The 21,330-nt window shown below is 42.8% G+C and overlaps 1 protein-coding gene across 1 annotated transcript in view; it reads left to right on the top strand.

Annotated features, from left to right (window-relative positions):
• LOC135611535 (probable serine/threonine-protein kinase PBL9) overlaps positions 1 to 21,330 on the top strand; it is a 52,937-nt gene continuing 31,607 nt past the window's right edge. The window contains exon 1 of the mRNA XM_065107173.1: positions 1 to 375. Within this exon, the coding sequence (XP_064963245.1) occupies positions 1 to 375 (375 nt within the window). The remainder of the gene's footprint in view (positions 376 to 21,330) is intronic.

Here is a 21,330-nt window from a genome sequence, read left to right as displayed (position 1 = left end):
ATGCGCAAGCCCTGTGCTTGCAGCAGGCTTGCGGTCGGCATGGTTGGCAGCCAGCGGGCAGAGGTACCACAGGGCAGTGGCGCCTACGGCCGCTGCTCACGCAGGGTGATGTGCCGTAGGGCAGCGGCGCCTGTGGCCATTGCTCCCGCGGGCAAAACTCCCGGCGAGGCAGCACCGTTTGCGGGCGTTGCCTCACAGGCAGAACCGCCGACGGAAGGGGCGGTGCCCGCCCGCGGGGGCAACGCTACCCACGGGGGCGCCCACCTGCAAGGGCGGCGCCTCGGCCTCATTGCACCTGCTGCCACCGGTAGGGTGGCGGCGGCAGCAGCAGCAGCGAAAAGGGAGAGGGGCTTAGGGTTTTTTGGCAAAAAGACAGTTTTTCCCCTATGAATTTAAGAAATTTTAGTTTATGTCTTTTGTCCAAATTATGAAAATACCCCTATGAATTCAGAAATTTCCTATATATCCCTAATTTCAAAAAATACTAATTAATTAAAAAGTTTAGTTGATTATTATTTTTATCATTATCTAGTAGTCCTATATGATGATGATTATTTATACATGTGATGTATGATGTGTGGACGGATGTTTATGAACCGTGTGATATGTGTACTTGTGATTATTATTATTGGGGTCTGCGTGCCTCTATTATATTTCTCATTTATTGTCAGGCCTGCGTGCCTATGATTAAGTTGTAATCACATGAAGAGGCGCAGCGGGAGCGTGGATGCGATAGGGACCCACGAGACGAACGATCACGATGCATGAAGATGCATCGAGATGTCGACGGAACCGACGAGGACGAGATGGACGATCACAGGGCATGGAGATGCACCATTGCACACTTAGATCTTAATGTGAGTGATTAGGCCTACTGGCTCGGGCCTAATCACATTAGGTTGTGGTCCATGATCATTTGGTGTGATTGCTTATACACATACTAGATATGTATATATATTTGCATGCGATGTAGATATATATTAAATATGTATATGTGTGACATGTCATATTAGGAGACTAAATCATAGAAACATCTCCCTCGATGATATTAAGTCAGTAAACGTGAGGCAATTAGATTGACCCACGTGGCCTTCCATCATTATAAGTAGGAACCGATTCCCGATGTAGGTTGAGTTAGTCGAGTCCCTCGAGACTCACCTATATCGTGATTCGTTATTTTGCTTATGACATAGAGATGTCACCGGTGATCTGAGGACATGGTATGCTTGGTCGAGTCCCTCGAGGGTATATCATCAAATCAGACTCATCTTGTAATGAAGGTGTTGACTTAACCGAGCATCATGGTTGGTCGAGTCCCTCGAGACCATGGTGATTCGGAGGCCGAACAGGACGGGAATCACAAGGAGTTGTGATCGGTAAGAGTTGCCTACCTTTTAGGCTTAGTGTGATTGGTCGAGTCCCTTGAGGTTACATTAAGACGCTGATTGGATCCTGATCCCCACTAGAAGTCTGCCGGAGACTTCCGTTTCACGTGCTGAGGGTGTCACGTGACTCGTTAGTAAAATAGTAGGAGCATATTAAGATAGAAGTCCATATCTTGATAGTTTATTTCTTGTAAAATCAGCATGTTATTAATTTCTGCTGCATCTTTATTTTCAAAAAATGTCGCTTTCAAATCCCTTACGTGGCATACTTGATGTCAACCGCCTCACTGGTCCAAATTATACGGATTGGCTCCATAACTTGAGAATTGTTCTCATAGCGAAGAAAATCATGTACATCCTTGATACAGTGATGCCTACGCCCCAAGAAGAGGCAAGCGAGGATGAGATCGCTCGCTACGTGAAGTACATTGATAACTCCACTCTTGCTCAGTGCTATATGTTGGGCTCTATGACTCCTGAGTTATAGAGACAACATGAAAAGATGGATGCTAGATTCATTCTCCTACATGGCCGCAAATTGTTTGAGGAACAGGAAAGGACTCAGCGATATGAGATATCCAAGAGCCTCTTTCATGCTAGGATGACTGAGGGGACACCGGTTTACAACCATGTCCAAAAGATGATTGAGTGGATAGAGAAACTCACAGGTCTAGGAATGGTCCTAGAGGATAACTTGTGTGTGGACATTGTGCTTCAGTCCCTACCAGATTCCTTTTCACAGTTCATAATGAATTTTAATATGAACAAGCTTGAGGTGACTCTCCAAGAGCTCCTCAATATGTTGAAGGAGGTAGAGAGTACTATTAAGAAAGAGAAGCTAGTTCTCTACACTAGTGAGACCAGAAAGAAAAGGAAAGCAGAAATGTCCCTTAAGAAGGGAAAGGGCAAGGGCAGACCATGTAAAGCAAAGGTTGCTAAGAAAGACCCAGCAAAGGATAAAGGCCAGTGCTTCTACTGTGGCAAAGATGGGCACTGGAAGAGGAACTGCAATGAGTACCTTGCAGAAAGGGCGAAACAAAAGCTTGATGAAGCTTCAAGTACATTCATGATCAACCTCCATTTGTCAGACTCTTGTGATAACACATGAGTATTGGATACCGGTAGTGCTTATCATATATGTAATTCATTGCAAGTTCTGGCAAGGCCTAGAAGACTAGAGAGAGGCAAGATGGACCTCAAGATGGGTAATGTGTTAGGATCAAGAGCACTAAGAGGGGGGGGATGAATTAGTGCAGCGGAAAACTTTCGATGATAAAAACTACATTCATATGTTGAAATCTGATTCCGACGTAAAAGTCGTTTCGTGCAAATAATAACTTTGAAAGCTTACGGAAACATATTTGAAGTAAAGTAAGGAAGGCAGTTTGTAGTTAAAATAGAAATCAGAATGTAAGCGCAAACTGAAATATGATGTTCGTACGATAAAACCGATTTCTGTCTTAACGCCGATTCGGAAAATACTTAACTATGAAACACGTTCGTAAATGAGCAGAAGGCAGTAAGCTATTGAGGAGGTTTGCAGTAAAGATAAGATGCTCAAAGTAAATACAAACTGAGATTTAGAGTGGTTCGGTCAATTTTGACCAACATCCACTTTTGGCTTCCTCCACCAACGAGGTCACCGCCTCCACTAGAGGCCTTCCTTCAATAGGCGAAGGCCAACCACCCTTTTACAGTTTCACTTCTTTTGACGGGCTTGGGAGAGAACCCTTACAAACTTCTCTCCTCTCTTGAAAGATCAAAACTTGGAAAAAGAGGGAGGAGAACTTCTAGCCTTTACAACACTTTTGAGCTCTAAAAATCACTGAGTAAGAATGGATTTTCGGTGCCCTTTCATGCAGGAAAGTGTGGGGTATATATAGGCCCCAAACTAGTTTGAATTTGGAGCTCAAAAATATCTTTTTTTGGATTTTCGGGGTCCTGGCGGTACCATCTCCTGACTGGGGCGGTACAACCGCCTGGCAGCTCGGAGACCGAGCCTTTGGGCGGTGCCACCACCTGATAGGGGCGATAGTGTCTACACCATATGAGATATGGAAAGGGAAGAAGTCTGATCTTAAGGTTGTTAAGATTTGGGATTGCCCTACCCACGTTAAAAGACACAACCCCGATAAGTTAGAATCAAGGACAGAATGATGCAAATTTGTGGGATACCCCAAGGAAACTTGTAGGTATTATTTCTATCATCTCGAGGACCAAAAGGTCTTTATAGTTAAGAGAGCAGTGTTCCTTGAGAAGGAACACATTCTTGGTGGAAATAGTGGGAGAATGATAGAGTTGAGCGAGGTTGAAGAACCAAGCTCAAGCATCACTCTACAGCCCGAGTCTGTTTAGGTACATAATATACAAGTTTCAACTTTACGTAGGTCTGATAGAGTATCTCATCCTCCTGAGAGATATGTGGGACATATTAGAGGAGAGGATGTTGAGGATATTGATCCTCAGACCTACAAGGAGTCTATTATGAGTATAGACTCCGGGAAGTGGCAAGAAGCCATGAATTCTGAGATGGATTCTATGTACTCCAACAAGGTTTGGAACCTAGTTGATGCGCTCGAAGGTATTCTGCCCATCAGTTGTAAGTGGATCTTTAAGAAAAAGATCGGAGTAGATGGAAAAGTAGAGACCTATAAAGCAAAGCTAGTGGTTAAGGGGTATCCTCAAAGGCAAGGTGTTGACTATGACGAAACCTTCTCACCCGTAGCAATGCTGAAATCCATCAGAATTCTATTGGTTATTGCAGCACACTATGAATATGAGATCTGACAAATGGATGTGAAAACTACATTCCTCAATGGGAACCTCGAGGAGGAGGTGTATATGATGCAACCTGAGGGATTTGTGTCCAAGAACTATGCAGATAAGGTGTGTAGGTTGCTTAGATCCATTTATGGACTAAAGCAAGCTTTTCGAAGTTGAAACATAAGATTTGATGAGGCAATCAGATCTTATAACTTCATTAAGAACGAAGATGAGCCTTGTGTGTACAGGAAGGTAAGTGGGAGTGCTATCACCTTTTTGGTGTTATATGTGGATGACATCCTGATCATTGGGAATGACGTAGGAATATTATCCATAGTAAAAGCTTGGTTATCTAAACACTTCTCCATGAAGGACTTAGGGGAAGCATCCTATATCTTGAGGATTAGAATATATAGAGATAGATCCAAGAGGATGCTTGGCTTATCCTAGTCCAAGTACATATAAACCATTGTCAAAAGGTTTGGCATGGAAAATTCCAAGAGAGGTCTCATACCGATGAGACATGGGATATCGCTTTCTACAAGTATGTCCCCAAAGACTCCAGAAGAAAGGGCAAACATGGATATGATACCTTATGCCTCAACAATAGGGTATATCATGTATGTCATGCTATGTAGTAGGCCTGATATAGCGCATACATTGAGTGTCATGAGCAGGTATCAAGCGGATCCAGGCTTGGAGCACTGGAAAGCAGTAAAGTGTATCCTTAAGTACTTAAGAAGGACTAATGATCTTTTACTAGTATATGGAGGTAGTAGCCTTAAGGTTGAAGGCTACACAGACTCAAGTTTTCAGTCTGTTGTCGATGATAGCAAGTCGAAATCGGGATACATGTATACCTTGAATGGAGAAGCAGTGTGCTAGAAGAGTTCCTAGCAAGATACTACTACTGACTCGACCACAGAGGCAGAGTACTTTGCTGCATCAAATGCAGCAAAAGAGGGAGTCTGGTTGAAGAAGTTCATCACAGATTTGGGGGTCGTGCCGGGTAGCGAGGACCCGATCTCCTTATATTGCGACAACAATGGGGCGATTGCTCAAGCAAAGGAACCAAGGTCTCATCAGGAATCTAAGCATGTTCTAAGGAGGTTCCACCTTATCAGAGAGATCGTAACCCGAGGAGATGTAGTAGTGCAAAGAGTTCCATCCGAAGATAACATTGCAGATCCACTGACAAAGCCGTTGTCTCAGATTGTCTTTGAGCATCACAGGGGTCTGATGGGGATCGGACACATAGGTGATTGGTTTTAGGTCAAGTGGGAGATTGCTAGTCATAGGTGCCCAGCAAGCCAATCACGTGAGTGATAGCACGTGTGACTTGATACAGAATCTTTTTGCTTATTATATTTTGGCATATATCACTTTATAACTATTGCATATATACACATATACATTGTGAGGTCCTTGGATTTGTGTACTGGGAATTGAATTGTGATGATATCACGAAAATGAGATCGATTCACCTTTAAACACATATCCTAAATAATCCCGGTCATAGGTTACTCGAGAGGAACATCATGATAACTAGACAGACTGGTGTGCTGTATACCCATCCATATGATGGATGCAGTTGGTCTCATAGCTGCTTATGTAGGGACACTAAGGATACAGTACAGGTGCTCATTAGAGAATGAGTTCACTGATTGATCCGCTTACGAAATGCTGGATGGTTGATGATGCCTTATTGTTAGACAGCGATTCCGTAGTCCTAGTGGTATATCTGGTCCTTAGACTTGAGACACCAAGGATGTCTTGTATAAGTGCTCCACTTTTTGATACCAGACTTATAGGTTTGGCTATCCCAGATCTAGTACAGCTGGTCATTGGGAGTGGTAGTTGACCTTACGGGGGCTATTGAGTGTGGATAGAGGATCATCCACTCTCGGCGTCATGAGAGGAATATCCTATGTGTTCTTACTCAAACAAATCCCTAGCCAGGGTCATTCGAGTTGAGAGAAAAAGAGTTCTCCGGGAGAATCTGATTAGAGCGAGACTCAAGTAGAAACCGTATGGGTCTAACAGCACCATGCTTGATATACAGTCTCTGAGATATTAGATGGATGAGGTGCTAGTCATAGGTGCCCAACAAGCCAATCACGTGAGTGATGGCACGTGTGATTTGATATAGAATCTTTTTACTTATTATATTTTGGCGTATATCACTTTATAACTATTGCATAAATGCATATATATATTGTGATGTCGTTGGATTTGTGCAATGGGAATCGGATCGTGATGAGATTACGATAATGAGATCGATTCACCTTTAAACACATATCCTAAATAATCCCGGTCATAGGTTACTCGAGAGGGACATCGTGATAACCGGATAGACTGGTGTGCTGTATACCCGTCCATATGATGGATGCAGCTGGTCTCATAGTTGCTCGTGTAGGGACACTAGGGATACAGTACAGGTGCTCATTGGAGAATGAGTTCACTGATTGATCCGCTTACGGAATGCTGGATGGTTGATGATGCCTTATTGTCAGACAGCGATTCCGTAGTCCTAGTGGTGTATCTGGTCCTTAGACTTGAGACACCAAGGATGTCCTGTATGAGTGCTCCACTCTTTGATACCAGACTTATAGGTTTGGCTGTCCCCAGATCTAGTACAGCTGGTCATTGGGAGTGGTAGTCGACCTTATGAGGGCTATTGAGTGTCGACAGAGGATCATCCACTCTCGGCGTCATGAGAGGAATATCCCATGTGTTCTTGCTCAGACAAATCCCTGGCCAGGGTCATTCGGGTTGAGAGAGAAAGAGTTCTCCGGGAGAATCCGATTAGAGCGAGACTCGAGTAGAAACCGTATGGGTCTGACAGCACCATGATCGATATACGGTCTCTGGGATATTAGATGGATGAGGGACTATAGGTACATGGTAACTGAGGACAGACAGGTCCAATGGATTGGATTCCCCTTTATCGTCTGGGGACTACGGCGTAGTGGCCTAGTACGTCCGTAGTCGATGAGTCAAGTGAATTATTACAGAGATAATAATTCACTCAGTCAGAAGGAGTTCTGACAGGTATGACTCACGGCCAGCTCGATATTGGGCCTAGAGGGTCACATATATATGGTAGTCATTGCGATGAGTAGAGGTTCGGATATGAGATATCCGACGGAGCCCTTGTCTTATTGGATGCAGATCCAATACCCACTAGGGAAGGACCCATTAGGGTTTGACACGGGATCTCTATAAATAGGAGGGATTCACAGCCTCATAGGCTAGAGTCTTTGCTTGCCCTTCCTATTCTCCTCTCCCTCTCCACCTCAGAGTAAGCCTAGAGTTTTTGAGGAGCGTCGTCGCAACCCTGTTGTGTGGATCACCGCTAAAGAGGAGGACGCTTGACCTCCTTCACCCTCTCCTAAGGATCTGCAAGGAAACAGGGATATACGATCTCCCTAGGTAACACAATCTCTATACGCAGTTTTGTGTTTTGCGGATTTTTGCGCACCAATCTTCGCACGACGACGAACATCTTTTTGAGAATCGGGGATTTTGTTTTCTTGTTCTTCCGCTGCGCATATGATGTCGCCCCCAATGATTTCCCAACAGTGGTATCAAAGCCAGGTTGTTCGTGCGAATGATTGGTTTTGAACTGCGTGTATTGAGTTTAGGAAGAATTTTGACGTCAAAATCGTTGACGCAAAAGCGAGGAAGGGCAGCAACAGTTGCTGCCCTCGATCTGCATGCCTGCAGCCACCGGCAGCGGCAGCCGCAGCCGCAGCCAGGCAGCACAGCGTCGGCGCATGCGAAAGCGCTATGCCTGCAGCAGCCGGCCGGCGGTCTGCTTGCAGCAGGCTTGCTGCTGGCGGGGCTGGCAACCCACGGGCAGAGGCGCCGTAGGGCAGCGGCGCCTGCCGCCACTGCTCCCGCCGGCGAAACCCCCCCATAGGGGCGGCCGCCCGGCGGTACAACACCGCCTGCGGAGGCAGCGGCGCCCGAAGGGGGTGCCCACCCGCAGCGGCATCGCCGCCAGCGGGCGTGCCGCCTGCAGGCGAGGGCAGTGCCCTCGCCCCGCCGCACAGGCCGCCGCCGGCAGGGTGGCGGCGGCGGCAGCAGCGAAAGGGGGAAAGGGTATTAGGGTTTTCTGGGCAAAAGACAGTTTTGCCCCTCGAAATTTGAGAAATTCCAGTTTCTGTCTTTTGTCCAAATTACGAAAATACCCTTAGGAATTGAGAAATTCCCTACATGTCCCTGATTTCAGAAAAATATTAATTAATTAAAAGGTTTAGTTGATTATTATTTTTTATTATTATCTAGTAGTCCTACATGATTATGATTATTTATACATGAGATGTATGATGTGTGGACGGATGATCATGGACCGTGTGATGTATGTACTTGTGATTATTATTATTGAGGTCTGCGAACCTCCATTATATTTCTCGTTTATTGTCGGGCCTGCGTGCCTATGATTAAGTTGTAATCACATGAGGGGGCGCAGCGGGAGCGTGGATGCAATAGCGGGACCCACGAGACGGACGATCGTGATGCATGGAGATGCATCAAGATGTCGACGAAACCGACGAGGACGAGATGGACGATCACAGGGCATGGAGATGCACCGTTGCACACATAGATCTTGATGTGAGTGATTAGGCCTACTGGCTCGGGCCTAATCATATTAGGTTGTAGTCCATGATCATCTGATGTGATTGCTTATACACATACTAGATATGTATATATATTTGCATGCGATGTAGATATATATTAAATATGTATATGTGTGACATGTCATATTAGGAGACCAAATTATAGAAACATCTCTCGATAATATTAAGTCGGTAAACGTGAGGCAATTAGATTGACCCACGTGGCCTTCTATCGTTATGAGTAGGAACCGATTCCCGGTGTAGGTTGAGTTGATCGAGTCCCTCGAGACTCACCTATATCGCAATTCGCTATCTTGCTTACGACATAGAGATGTCACCGGTGACCTGAGGGCATGGTATGCTTGGTCGAGTCCCTCGAGGGTATATCATCAAATCAGACTCATCTTGTAACGAAGGTGTTGACTTAACCGAGCATCATGGTTGGTCGAGTCCCTCGAGGCCATGGTGATTCGGAGGCCGAACAGGACGGGAATCACAAGGAGTTGTGATCGGCAAGAGTTGCCTACCCTTTTAGGCTTAGTGTGATTGGTCGAGTCCCTCGAGGTTATACTAAGACGCTGATTGGATCCTGATCCCCACTAGAAGTCTGCCGGAGACTTCCGTTTCACGTGCTGAGGGTGTCGCGTGACTCGTTAGTAAAATAGTGGGAGCATATTAAGATAGAAGTCCATATCTTGATAGTTTATTTCTTGCAAAATATGCATGTTATTCATTTCTGCTACATCTTTATTTTTAGAAAATGTCGCTTTCAAATCCCTTACGTGGCATACTTGATGTCAATCGCCTCACTGGTCCAAATTATACGGATTGGCTTCGTAACTTGAGAATTGTTCTTACAGGGAGAAAATCGTGTACGTCCTTGATACAGTGATGCCTACGCCCGAAGAAGGGGCAAGCGAGGATGAGATCGCTCGCTACGTGAAGTACATTGATGACTCCACTCTTGCTCAGTGCTATATGTTGGGCTCTATGACTCCAGAGTTACAGAGACAACATGAAAAGATGGATGTCAAATCCATTCTCCTACATGTCCGCAAATTATTTGAGGAACAGGGAAGGACTCAACGATATGAGATATCCAAGAGCCTTTTCCGTGCTAGGATGACTGAGGGGACACCGGTTCAGAACCATGTCCTAAAGATGATTGAGTGGATAGAGAAACTCACAGGTCTAGGAATGGTCCTAGAGGATAACTTGTGTGTGGACATTGTGCTTCAGTCCCTACCAGATTCCTTTTCACAGTTCATAATGAATTTTAATATGAACAAGCTTGAGGTGACTCTCCCAGAGCTCCTCAATATGTTGAGGGAGGCAGAGAGTACTATTAAGAAAGAGAAGCCAGTTCTCTACACTGGTGAGACCAAAAAGAAAAGGAAAGCAGAAAGGTCCCTTAAGAAGGGAAAGGGCAAGGGCAAATAAGGTAAAGCAAAGGTTGCTAAGAAAGACCCAGCAAAGGACAAAGGCCAGTGCTTCCACTGTGGTAAAGATGGGCACTAGAAGAGAAGCTGCAAAGAGTACCTTGTAGAAAGGGCGAAACAAAAGCTTGATGAAGCTTCAGGTACATTCATGATCAGTCTCCATTTGTCAGACTCTTATGATAACACATGGGTATTGGATACCGGTAGTGCTTATCATATATGCAATTCGTTGCAGGTTCTGGCAAGTCCTAGGAGACTAGAGAGAGGCGAGATGAACCTCAAGATGGGTAATGGAGCAAAAGTTGCTGTATTAGCTGTTGGCGAGGTCGCCCTACATCTGCCTAGTGGAGCTTTTATTGCATTAGATGCATGTTATTTTGTTCCTTCTATTATCAAAAACATTATCTCCATTTCTTGTTTAACAGTTAGTGGATATAAATTTGTTTTTGAGAACAATGGTTGTTCGATATTATTAGATGATAAGATCATCACGAAAGGAACATTGCATAATGGTTTATTTATGTTAGACACCACTCCACATATCATGAATGTAAATGTGTTCAAAAGGAAACGAGATGAGTTGAACAGTGCATACCTGTGGCATTGTAGGCTAGGTCACATCCATAAAAGAAGGATTCAAAAGTTGCTAAATGATGGATATCTAGATCCATTCGACTATGTGTCATATGCAACTTGTGAGCCTTGCATTCGTGGAAAACTGACCAAATCTCCATTTAGTAGAATTGGAGAGAGAGCCAATGAGTTGTTGGAACTCATACATAGTGATGTATGTGGACCCATGTCAACTCATGCCATTGGAGGTTACTCCTACTTCATTACATTTACTGATGATTTCTCAAGGTATGGATATGTGTACTTAATGAAGTACAAGTCCGAGGCCTTTGAGAAATTCAGAGAGTATAAGAATGAGGTAGAGAACCAAACTGGAAAGAGTATCAAAACTCTTCGATCAGATCGAGGAGGTGAGTACTTAAGTACAGAGTTTACTCAGTTCCTCAAGGACCATGGGATGTTATCCCAATGGACACCTCCTTACACACCTCAGCTCAATGGTGTCTCTGAAAGGAGAAATCGTACTTTATTAGATATGGTACGGTCCATGATGAGTTTCGCTGACCTACCCATCTCATTCTGGGGATATGCCCTAGAAACCACAGCTTACCTTCTGAACAGAGTTCCAACTAAGTCGGTAGTGTCTACACCATATGAGATATGGAAAGGGAAGAAGCCTGATCTTAAGGTTGTTAAGATTTGGGGCTGCCCTGCCCATGTTAAAAGACACAACCCCGATAAGTTAGAATCAAGGACAGAGTGATGCAAATTTGTGGGATACCCCAAGGAAACTTGTGGGTATTACTTCTATCATCTCGAGGACCAAAAGGTCTTTGTAGCTAAGAGAGCAGTGTTCCTTGAGAAGGAACACATTCTCGGCGGAGACAGTGGGAGAATAATAGAGTTGAGCGAAGTTAGAGAACCAAGCTCAAGCACCACTCTATAGCCCGAGTCTGTTCAGGTACCTAATACACAAGTTTCAACTTTACGCAGGTTTGATAGAGTATCCCATCCTCCTGAGAGATATGTGGGACATATTAGAGCAGAGGATGTAGAGGATATTGATCCTCAGACCTACGAGGAGGCTATTATGAGTATAGACTCCGGGAAGTGGCAAGAAGCCATGAATTCTGAGATGGATTCTATGTACTCCAATAAGGTTTGGAACCTAGTTGATGCGCCCGAAGGTATTGTACCCATTGGTTGCAAGTGGATCTTTAAGAAAAAGATCGGAGTAGATGGAAAGGTAGAGACCTATAAAGCAAGGCTAGTGGCTAAGGGGTATCGTCAAAGGCAAGATGTTGACTACGACGAAACCTTCTCACCCGTAGCAATGCTAAAATCCATCAGAATTCTATTGACTATTGCAGCACACTATGATTATGAGATCTGGCAGATGGATGTGAAAACCACATTCCTTAATGGGAACCTCAAGGAGGAGGTGTATATGATACAACCTGAGAGATACATGTCCAAGAACTGCCCAGATAAGGTGTGTAGGTTGCTTAGATCCATTTATGGACTAAAGCAAGCTTCCCGAAGTTGGAACATAAGATTTGATGAGGCAATCAGATCTTATGACTTCGTTAAGAACGAAGATGAGCCTTGTGTGTACAGAAAGATAAGTGGGAGCGCTATCACCTTTTTGGTGTTATATGTGGATGACATCCTCATCATTGGGAATGACGTAGGAATACTATCCACAGTAAAGACTTAGTTATCTAGACACTTCTCCATAAAGGACTTAGGGGAAGCATCCTATATCTTGGGGATTAGAATCTATAGAGATAGATCCAAAAGGATGCTTGGCTTGTCCCAGTCCTAGTACATAGAAACTATTATCAAAAGGTTTGGCATGGAAAATTCCAAGAGAGGTCTCATACCGATGAGACATGGGATATCGCTTTCTACGAGTATGTCCCCAAAGACTCCAGAAGAAAGGGCGAACATGGATATGATACCTTATGCCTCAGCAATAGGGTCTATCATGTATGCCATGCTATGTACTAGGCCTGATATAGCGCATGCTCTGAGTGTCACGAGCAGGTATCAGGCGGATCCAGGCTTGGAGCACTGGAAAGCAGTAAAATATATCCTTAAAGTACTTGAGAAGGACTAAGGATCTTTTACTAGAATATGGTGGTAATAGCCTTAAGGTTGAAGGCTTCACTGACTCAAGTTTTCAGTCTGATGTCGATGATAATAAGTCGAATTCAAGGTATGTGTACACCTTGAATGGAGGAGCAGTGTGCTGGAAGAGTTCCAAGCAAGATACCACTGCTGACTCGACCACAGAGGCGGAGTACATTGCTGCATCGGATGCAGCAAAGGAGGGAGTCTGGATGAAGAAGTTCATCACAGATTTCGGAGTCGATACAGATAGCGACAAGTCGACTTCCTTATATTGCGATAACTATGGGGTGATTACTCAAATAAGGGGACCCGGGTCTCATCAGAAGTGTTCTGAGGAGGTTCCAGCTTATAAGAGAGATCGTAACCCGAGGAGATGTAGCAGTGGAAAGAGTTCCATCCGAAGATAACATTGCAGATCCACTGACAAAGCCGTTGTCTCAGATTGTCTTTGAGCATCACAGGGGTCTGATGGGGATCAGACACATAGGTGATTGGCTTTAGGTCAAGTGGGAGATTGCTAGTCATAGGTGCCCAACAAGCCAATCACGTGAGTGATGGCACGTGTGACTTGATATAGAATCTTTTTGCTTATTATATTTTGGCGTATATCACTTTATAACTATTGCATAAATGCATATATATATTGTGATGTCCTTGGATTTGTGCAATGGGAATCGGATCGTGATGAGATCACGATAATGAGATCGATTCACCTTTAAACACATATCCTAAATAATCCCGGTCATAGGTTACTCGAGAGGGACATCGTGATAACCGGATAGACTGGTGTGCTGTATACCCGTCCATATGATGGATGCAGCTGGTCTCATAGCTGCTCGTGTAGGGACACTAGGGATACAGTACAGGTGCTCATTGGAGAATGAGTTCACTGATTGATCCGCTTACGGAATGCTAGATGGTTGATGATGCCTTATTGTCAGACAGCGATTCCGTAGTCCTAGTGGTGTATCTGGTCCTTAGACTTGAGACACCAAGGATGTCCTGTATGAGTGCTCCACTCTTTGATACCAGACTTATAGGTTTGGCTGTCCCCAGATCTAGTACAGCTAGTCATTGGGAGTGGTAGTCGACCTTATGAGGGCTATTGAGTGTCGACAGAGGATCATCCACTCTCGGCGTCATGAGAGGAATATCCCATGTGTTCTTGCTCAGACAAATCCCTGGCCAGGGTCATTCGGGTTGAGAGAGAAAGAGTTCTCCGGGAGAATCCGATTAGAGTGAGACTCGAGTAGAAACCGTATGGGTCTGACAGCACCATGCTCGATATATGGTCTCTGGGATATTAGATGGATGAGGGACTATAGGTACATGGTAACTAAGGACAGACAGGTCCAATGGATTGGATTCCCCTTTATCGTCTGGGGACTACGGCGTAGTGGCCTAGTACGTCCGTAGTCGATGAGTCAAGTGAATTATTACAGAGATAATAATTCACTCAGTCAGAAGGAGTTCTGACAGGTATGACTCACGGCCAGCTCGATATTGGGCCTAGAGGGTCACACACATATGGTAGGCATTGCGATGAGTAGAGGTTCGGATATGAGATATCTGACGGAGCCCTTGTCTTATTGGATGCAGATCCAATACCCACTAGGGAAGGACCCATTAGGGTTTGACACGGGATCTCTATAAATAGGAGGGATTCATTGCCTCATAGGCTAGAGTCTTTGCTTGCCCTTCCTATTCTTCTCTCCCTCTCCACCTCAAAGTAAGCCTATAGTTTTTGAGGAGCGTCGTCGCAACCCTGTTGTGTGGATCACCGCTAAAGAGGAGGACGCTTGACCTCCTTCACCCTCTCCTAAGGATCTGTAAGGAAACAGGGATATACGATCTCCCTAGGTAACACAATCTTTATACGCAGTTTTGTGTTTTGCGGATTTTTGCGCACCAATCTTCGCACGACGACGAACATCTTTTTGAGAATCGGGAATTTTGTTTTCTTGTTCTTCCGCTGTGCATATGATGTCGCCCCCAATGATTTCCCAACATGAGGGACTATAGATACACGGTAACTGAGGACAGACATGTCTAATGGATTGGATTCCCCTGTATCGTCTGGGGACTACGGCGTAGTGGTCTAGTACGTCCGTAGTTGATGAGTCGAGTGAATTATTACAAAGATAATACTTCACTGAGTTAAAATGTGTTCTGACAGGTATGACTCACGGCCAGCTCGATATTGAGCCTAGAGGGTCACACACATATGGTAGGCATTGCGATGAGTAGAGGTTCGAATATGAGATATCCGACGGAGCCCTTGTCTTATTGGATATCCAATAAGCCCCTGAATTATTGGATCCCATGGATGAGATCCAATACGAAACCATGAGAGATTATTAGATAGAGATCCACTAATCTAAAAGGCTTGGGTTATTGGATGCAGATCCAATACCCACTAGGGGAGGATCCATTAGGGTCTGATAGGGGACCTCTATAAATAGGAGGGATTTAGAGCCTCATAGGCTAGAGCCTTTGCTTGCCTCTCCTATTCTCCTTCCCCTCTCCGCCTCAGAGTAGGCTTTGAGTTTTGAGGAGCGTCGTCACAGCCCTACTGTGTGGATCACCGCTAGAGAGGAGGACGCTTGACCTCCTTCTCCCTCTCCTAAAGATCTGCAAGGAAACAGGGATATACGATCTCTCTAGGTAACATAATCTACTCTATACGCAGTTTTTCAGTTTCGCGTAACAATCTTCGCACGACGACGAACATCTCTTTGGGAATCAGGGATTTTGTTTTCTTGTTCTTCCGCTGCGCATCTGATGTCGCCCCCAAGATTTCCCTATTGAATCTCGTATTTTGATGATGAAACTACTTGATATATGTTTATGATTTAATTTGTGTTTTGAGTGACGCAGGATGCTTCGATCAGGAAGAGACAATTAAAGCAGGAAAATTGTGTTGTGCCGAAGGAACATGTCAGAAGAGTGGACGTCGGGCTGGTGGATCGGTCGATGTATCGACAGAAGGCTTCGGGTCGTAGACTTGGGCATCGGGCCAAGAAGAGCGGGTATTGTGCCAAGGATATCAAAGTTGCGGAGTCAACTGGCCGATTGGGCAATAGGCTGCAGGAGAGGACGATGCACCGAAGAATCGGACCAAGCGTCGAGGGACCAATGACATGCCTGACAAATTGGTTAATTACTTAGGATTAATTGTCTCGATCGAAGTTTTGTTTTAATTGTGCAGGATTAACTATGATAACGATGAAGACATAAAGCGAAACAAAGTGTCGGAGTCAACCGCGAAGGATTTGTTGCGAGTTCCAGAGTTCGACGGAAGTCCGAAGGTTCGTCGGGAATGCTACCGGAACTAGCCGAGAATGAGTTGGGAGCTTGCCGAAGGATTTTTCGGAAGCTCGCCGGAAGGTTCGATGGAAGTTCGCGGAGCTCGCCGAGAAAGATCAGAGCTTGCCGAAGAAGCTCGTTGGAACTCGCTAAGATCAAATCGTGAAGTCTAGGAGCTTGCCGGGAGTCCGCATAATGGTTTCAGAGAGTTCATCGGAAGACCGCCGGAAGTTTGCCGGAAGCTCGCCAGAAGAAGTCTTGACTTGCGGACTTTGTAATAGCTTAGAAAATGTCTTTAAATTCATAGTTAGCACGTTAATTAGGGTTAGGATTAGGTGTTAATCCTATAACCCAAGTAGGGGCCAATTAGGCCCAAGTTCGGACTGGTTTGGACCAAGTTTGGAGCCAAACCAAGTGAGCTGAAATAGTGAAAGAGGTGGCACCGCCAGGGTTGGAGGTGTCACCGCCCAGGAGAGGATCTCCCAGCAAAGCTGGGTGGTGCAACCACCCCAGGCAGGAGGTGGCACCGCCTGGGCTCAGTCTCCGAGCGAGACTGGGCGGTGCAACCTCCCCTGACAGAGGTAGCACCGCCTGAGCTCGGTCTTCGAGCTCTGGCAGGAGAGGTGCAACCGCCTCAGTCAGGAGGTGGCACCGCTTGGGGCTCAGTCTCCGAGCGAGACTCAGGCGGTGCAACCGCCCCTGACAGAGAGGTGCAACCGCCTGGGCTCAGTCTTCGAGCTCTGCCAGGCGGTGCAACCTCTCCAGTCAGGAGGTGCAACCGCCTGATCCCGGAATTTCGAGATTTGATCGTTTTGAGCTCCAAATTTGAACTGGGTTGGGGCCTATAAATACCCCACCCATTCAGCACAGAAAGTATACAGACCTACACCGAAATCCTGATCTTTTCTGTGATTCTAAGAGCTCAAAATTGTTGTAAAGCCTTTAAGTTCTCCTCCTTCTGTTCTTCAAAGTCTTGAGTTGTAAAGAGATGAGAGAAAGGTTCTGTAAGGGTTGTCTCCTGATCCCGTCAAAAGGAGTGAAACTGTAAATGGGCAGTTGGCCTTCGCCTATTGAAGGAAGGCCTCTAGTTGACGTCGGTGACCTCGTCGGTGGAGGAAGCCAAAAGTAGAGTATGTCAAGACTGACCGAACCACTCTAAATCTCTGGTTTGCTTTTACTTTGAGCACTTTATCATTACTACAAACCTCATACATAGCTACTGCCCTCTGCGCTTTTACAAACAAGTTTCTAAGTTCAGATCTTTCCGAATCTGCGTTTAGAGGTAAATCGACGTTTTTCATACGATCATTACATTGCAGTTTACGTTTACGTTTTGATTCCATTTATAACTGCAAACTGCCTTCTGTGCATTCATAATACACTTCTCAAAGTTCAGAATCTGCTTTTAGACGTAAACTACGTTTAGACGCAAACTCCGTTTAGACGTAAAACTGCGTTTAGACGTAAACTACGTTTAGACGTAAACTACGTTCAGACGTAAAACTGCGTTTAGACGCAAACTACGTTTAGACGTAAAACTGCGTTTAGACGCAAATTGCGTTTAGACGTAAACTGATTTTAGACGTAAAACTACGTTTAAGACGCAAACTGCGTTTAGACGTAAACTAACTTTAGACGTAAACTGAGTTTAGACGCAAACTGCATTTAGACGCAAAATGTGTTTAGACGTAAACTGCGCTTAATCTTAAGTTATCTTAGAATCGGCTTTTACATCGAAATCACTTTTATTGAACGAATGCAGCTTTCGTTTTTAATCGCTGAAAGATATCCGCTGCACTAATTCACCCCCCCCTCTTAGTGCTCTCGATCCTAACAATTGGTATCAGAGCCTGGTTTTTCTCATTTCGGATTTACACCCGTGAGAAATGGCTCTTCATGGCTTTCAAGAGGGATTTTCGGTCTTTCGTCCACCGTTGTTTAACGGATTGGACTACACTTATTGGAAAACTCGAATGAGAGTTTTCTTGATTTCTACAAATTTAGATTTATGGAGTATCATTGCAAACGATTTTCAACTTCCCTCTAAACCGATGAACGAATGGTCAGATTTGGAGAAGAAGTATTTTTCTTTAAACGCAAAGGCTATGAATGCCTTATTTTGCTCTTTGGACAAAAATGAGTTCAATCAGATTTCTACGTGCGAAACGGCTTTTGACATTTGGCAAATGCTTGAAATCATGCACAAGGGAACTAGTAGAGTCAAAGACTCGAAAGTTAACTTTTTATTGCATGACTTTGAGCTTTTTCGAATGCAACCAAGCAAGACTATAGGCGACATGTACACCCGTTTCACGGATGTCGTCAATAGTTTAAGATCTCTTGGAAAATGTTTTTCGGATTTTGAACTCGTAAACAAGATTTTGCGTTCTCTTTCTAAAAAGTGGGATTCAAAAGTAACTGCAATACAAGAAGCTAAAAACCTAAACAACTTACCACTTGAAGAACTAATTGGTTCGTTGATAACATATGAAATGGTGCACAATGCACCTGATGAACATGTTGAACACAATCACCTTCTAAAGAACAGGAAGGATTTGGAACTCTGGACAAATGAATGCCACTTGAGCAATGACTCAAGTGATGAGGACCATGATGAACAAAACAACCTTCCAAAGAACAGGAAGGATTTGGGACATAGAACATTTGAGGACCACTCGAGCATAAGCTCAAGTGATGGTGAACTTAAACTACAAATGAAACGAAAATTAAAAAGCAAAAAAAATGGAACTACTTGCTTTAAATGCAAGAAGAAGAACAAAAATTGGGATGAATCGAGCTCCTCCGAAGACGAAGAAAAAATCAACAAAAGCGAGGCGGCAAACTACGCCTTAACAGCCTACGACGTTGAGGTAATTAAAATGCCTTTGGTTTATTTTGAAATTACTTGACGCTTTCATGATGTATTTTCTTTTTTAGTTTAGAATTAATTTTCTTGAAAATTACATGATCATGCTAGTAATTTCGAAAATAATAATATTGCATATTTTATGATAAACAAACAAAATGATTTTGATTGAAAATATGAAATGATACCATGGTTTTATTCTTATGGATGATGAATCTTTTGATTTTCGATTTTAAAACATGCTACATGTTTGGCATAGATGAAATAAAATCATATGAACTAAAAAGAGAAAAGTATTTTTCTTGAAAATTTATTTTTCTCTACCGTATTGACTTTTTCACTAAGAGATCAATAAAATTATCTATGCCATTTTGAATCTCTTGAAAATAATGTTGAGATTTTGATGATGTGTTCCTATTGAAATTTATTGAAATGAATCGTGATTTCTTGGAATTATAACTTAAGAATTCTTTTTATAAATCAAAATAACTTACTATGATTCTTTCTTGTTGCTATCTAAAAAGAATCATAATGTGTCTCTTAATATTCATAATTTGTCTACATGATTCGTAAATCTCATTACCAACTCTTCTTGATATACCTTATGTGATGATATGAATACATGAGATATTCATTAATTTGTTTTGATGTATACAAATGAAAAGTTATGATCATGTATGGTAAGATATAATTTGACAAAATTGATACCATCATGATACGAAGCATTTATGATTTGCAATGATGCATGCAATACTTGTGCTTTTTAATTATGATGTGATGTATTGCATATGATGTAAATCATGATTTAAAAAGCTATGAGTTGTTACTAAAATGATGTATGTTGATTTAATGTCATGAATACTCTAAATGATGAATGGTTGGTATCATGATTAAAATGTTGATAAATAGTTAAAAATTTAAGTATCATGTATGATATGCTCGTAATATTGATTGATTTATTCAGTATCATGCATGAATGAAATATAAGGTTTTTGAAATTGTGCATGTTCGAATTTGAAAATATAATGATGCACAAATAAGATTGAAACCTTCCCTTGTCATGCTTGAGAAATTAATGTGAAGGGAATTCCCTTCTCTTTCCCAATGACATAGGGGGAGAAAGAGTTGCTAATGTGCATATCTCAAAGAGAAAATTGCTAGCTTTCGTGTCTTAAAATGTTGAAAATTTTTGATAGCTTATATATTGTAAACTTGCTATCGTACTATCATGATTATGAGCATGTCTTATCTTCATAATTGTATTTGAAAAACTATAACACAAATATGTCCGAATGATTGAACTTGTTAAAATTAATTTTCGGACTTTCTTGATTGAATGATCAAATCACTTGATTGGCATAATGATTTACACAAATACACGTTGGAAAATTATGTGCTTAAATACAAAACTTCCATGATAACAAGCATGCTTTACCTTCATGATTGTAATTGAAAATCTATAGCAAAACCTTGTCCGAATGCAAGAAAGAGTCAAATTTCATTTTCGGATTCTCTTGATCCTAAAATATCAAGTTTACTCTCTTCTGAACTTAACAAGCATATGTCATATCAAGTTTAATTCATATCATTAATTTTTGACATATGGAATCAATCAGCAAATACATCTCTTATACACTTATCATGTGAACAATATTTTGTTTTGAGAAATGGATTTGATGAATATGGATGAAAGTGGTTTTACGTACAAGGATTTGATACATATCTTGATACTTGTAAAAATGAAGCGTGCTTTAATATCTTATCGATTTTAACTTCATTCGAGTAAGCTCAGAAATAGCTTTCCTCCGTCATGCAAAAAGAAAATAACAAATAAAATGGAAGAAGTTTTCAAAGCTATGTCCATGTCATGTTTTCCTTGAAATATTTGAATATTTGGTATCTTATCACTTTTTGTTGAAAAAATGACATGAACCTGCTTATGGCATCGCACTTATATTTAAAATTTGCTTATATCGTTCTCCTTTTTGTTAACAACAAAGGTGGAGAAATATATGAATTGATACTATGAGTGCCATATTTGAAGGAGAAATATATGATTTGATGCTATAAGTGCCATATTTGAATTTTCATCATGTTAAGATATCAAGAACTTGCATCGTAATTCTACTTGATGATATCTTGCCATGTGATGAAATGTTACGATTTGTTGCTAAAATGATGCATGCAATACTTATGCTTTTTACGTAATGTATTGCATATGATATGAACCATGATTAAAATTG

This window comes from Musa acuminata, chromosome BXJ2-5 (assembly GCF_036884655.1).
Source record: "Musa acuminata AAA Group cultivar baxijiao chromosome BXJ2-5, Cavendish_Baxijiao_AAA, whole genome shotgun sequence".
Taxonomy (NCBI): domain Eukaryota; kingdom Viridiplantae; phylum Streptophyta; class Magnoliopsida; order Zingiberales; family Musaceae; genus Musa; species Musa acuminata.
The sequence above is the reverse complement of the archived record's forward strand: the minus strand, read 5'-3'. Positions and strand labels throughout refer to the sequence as shown.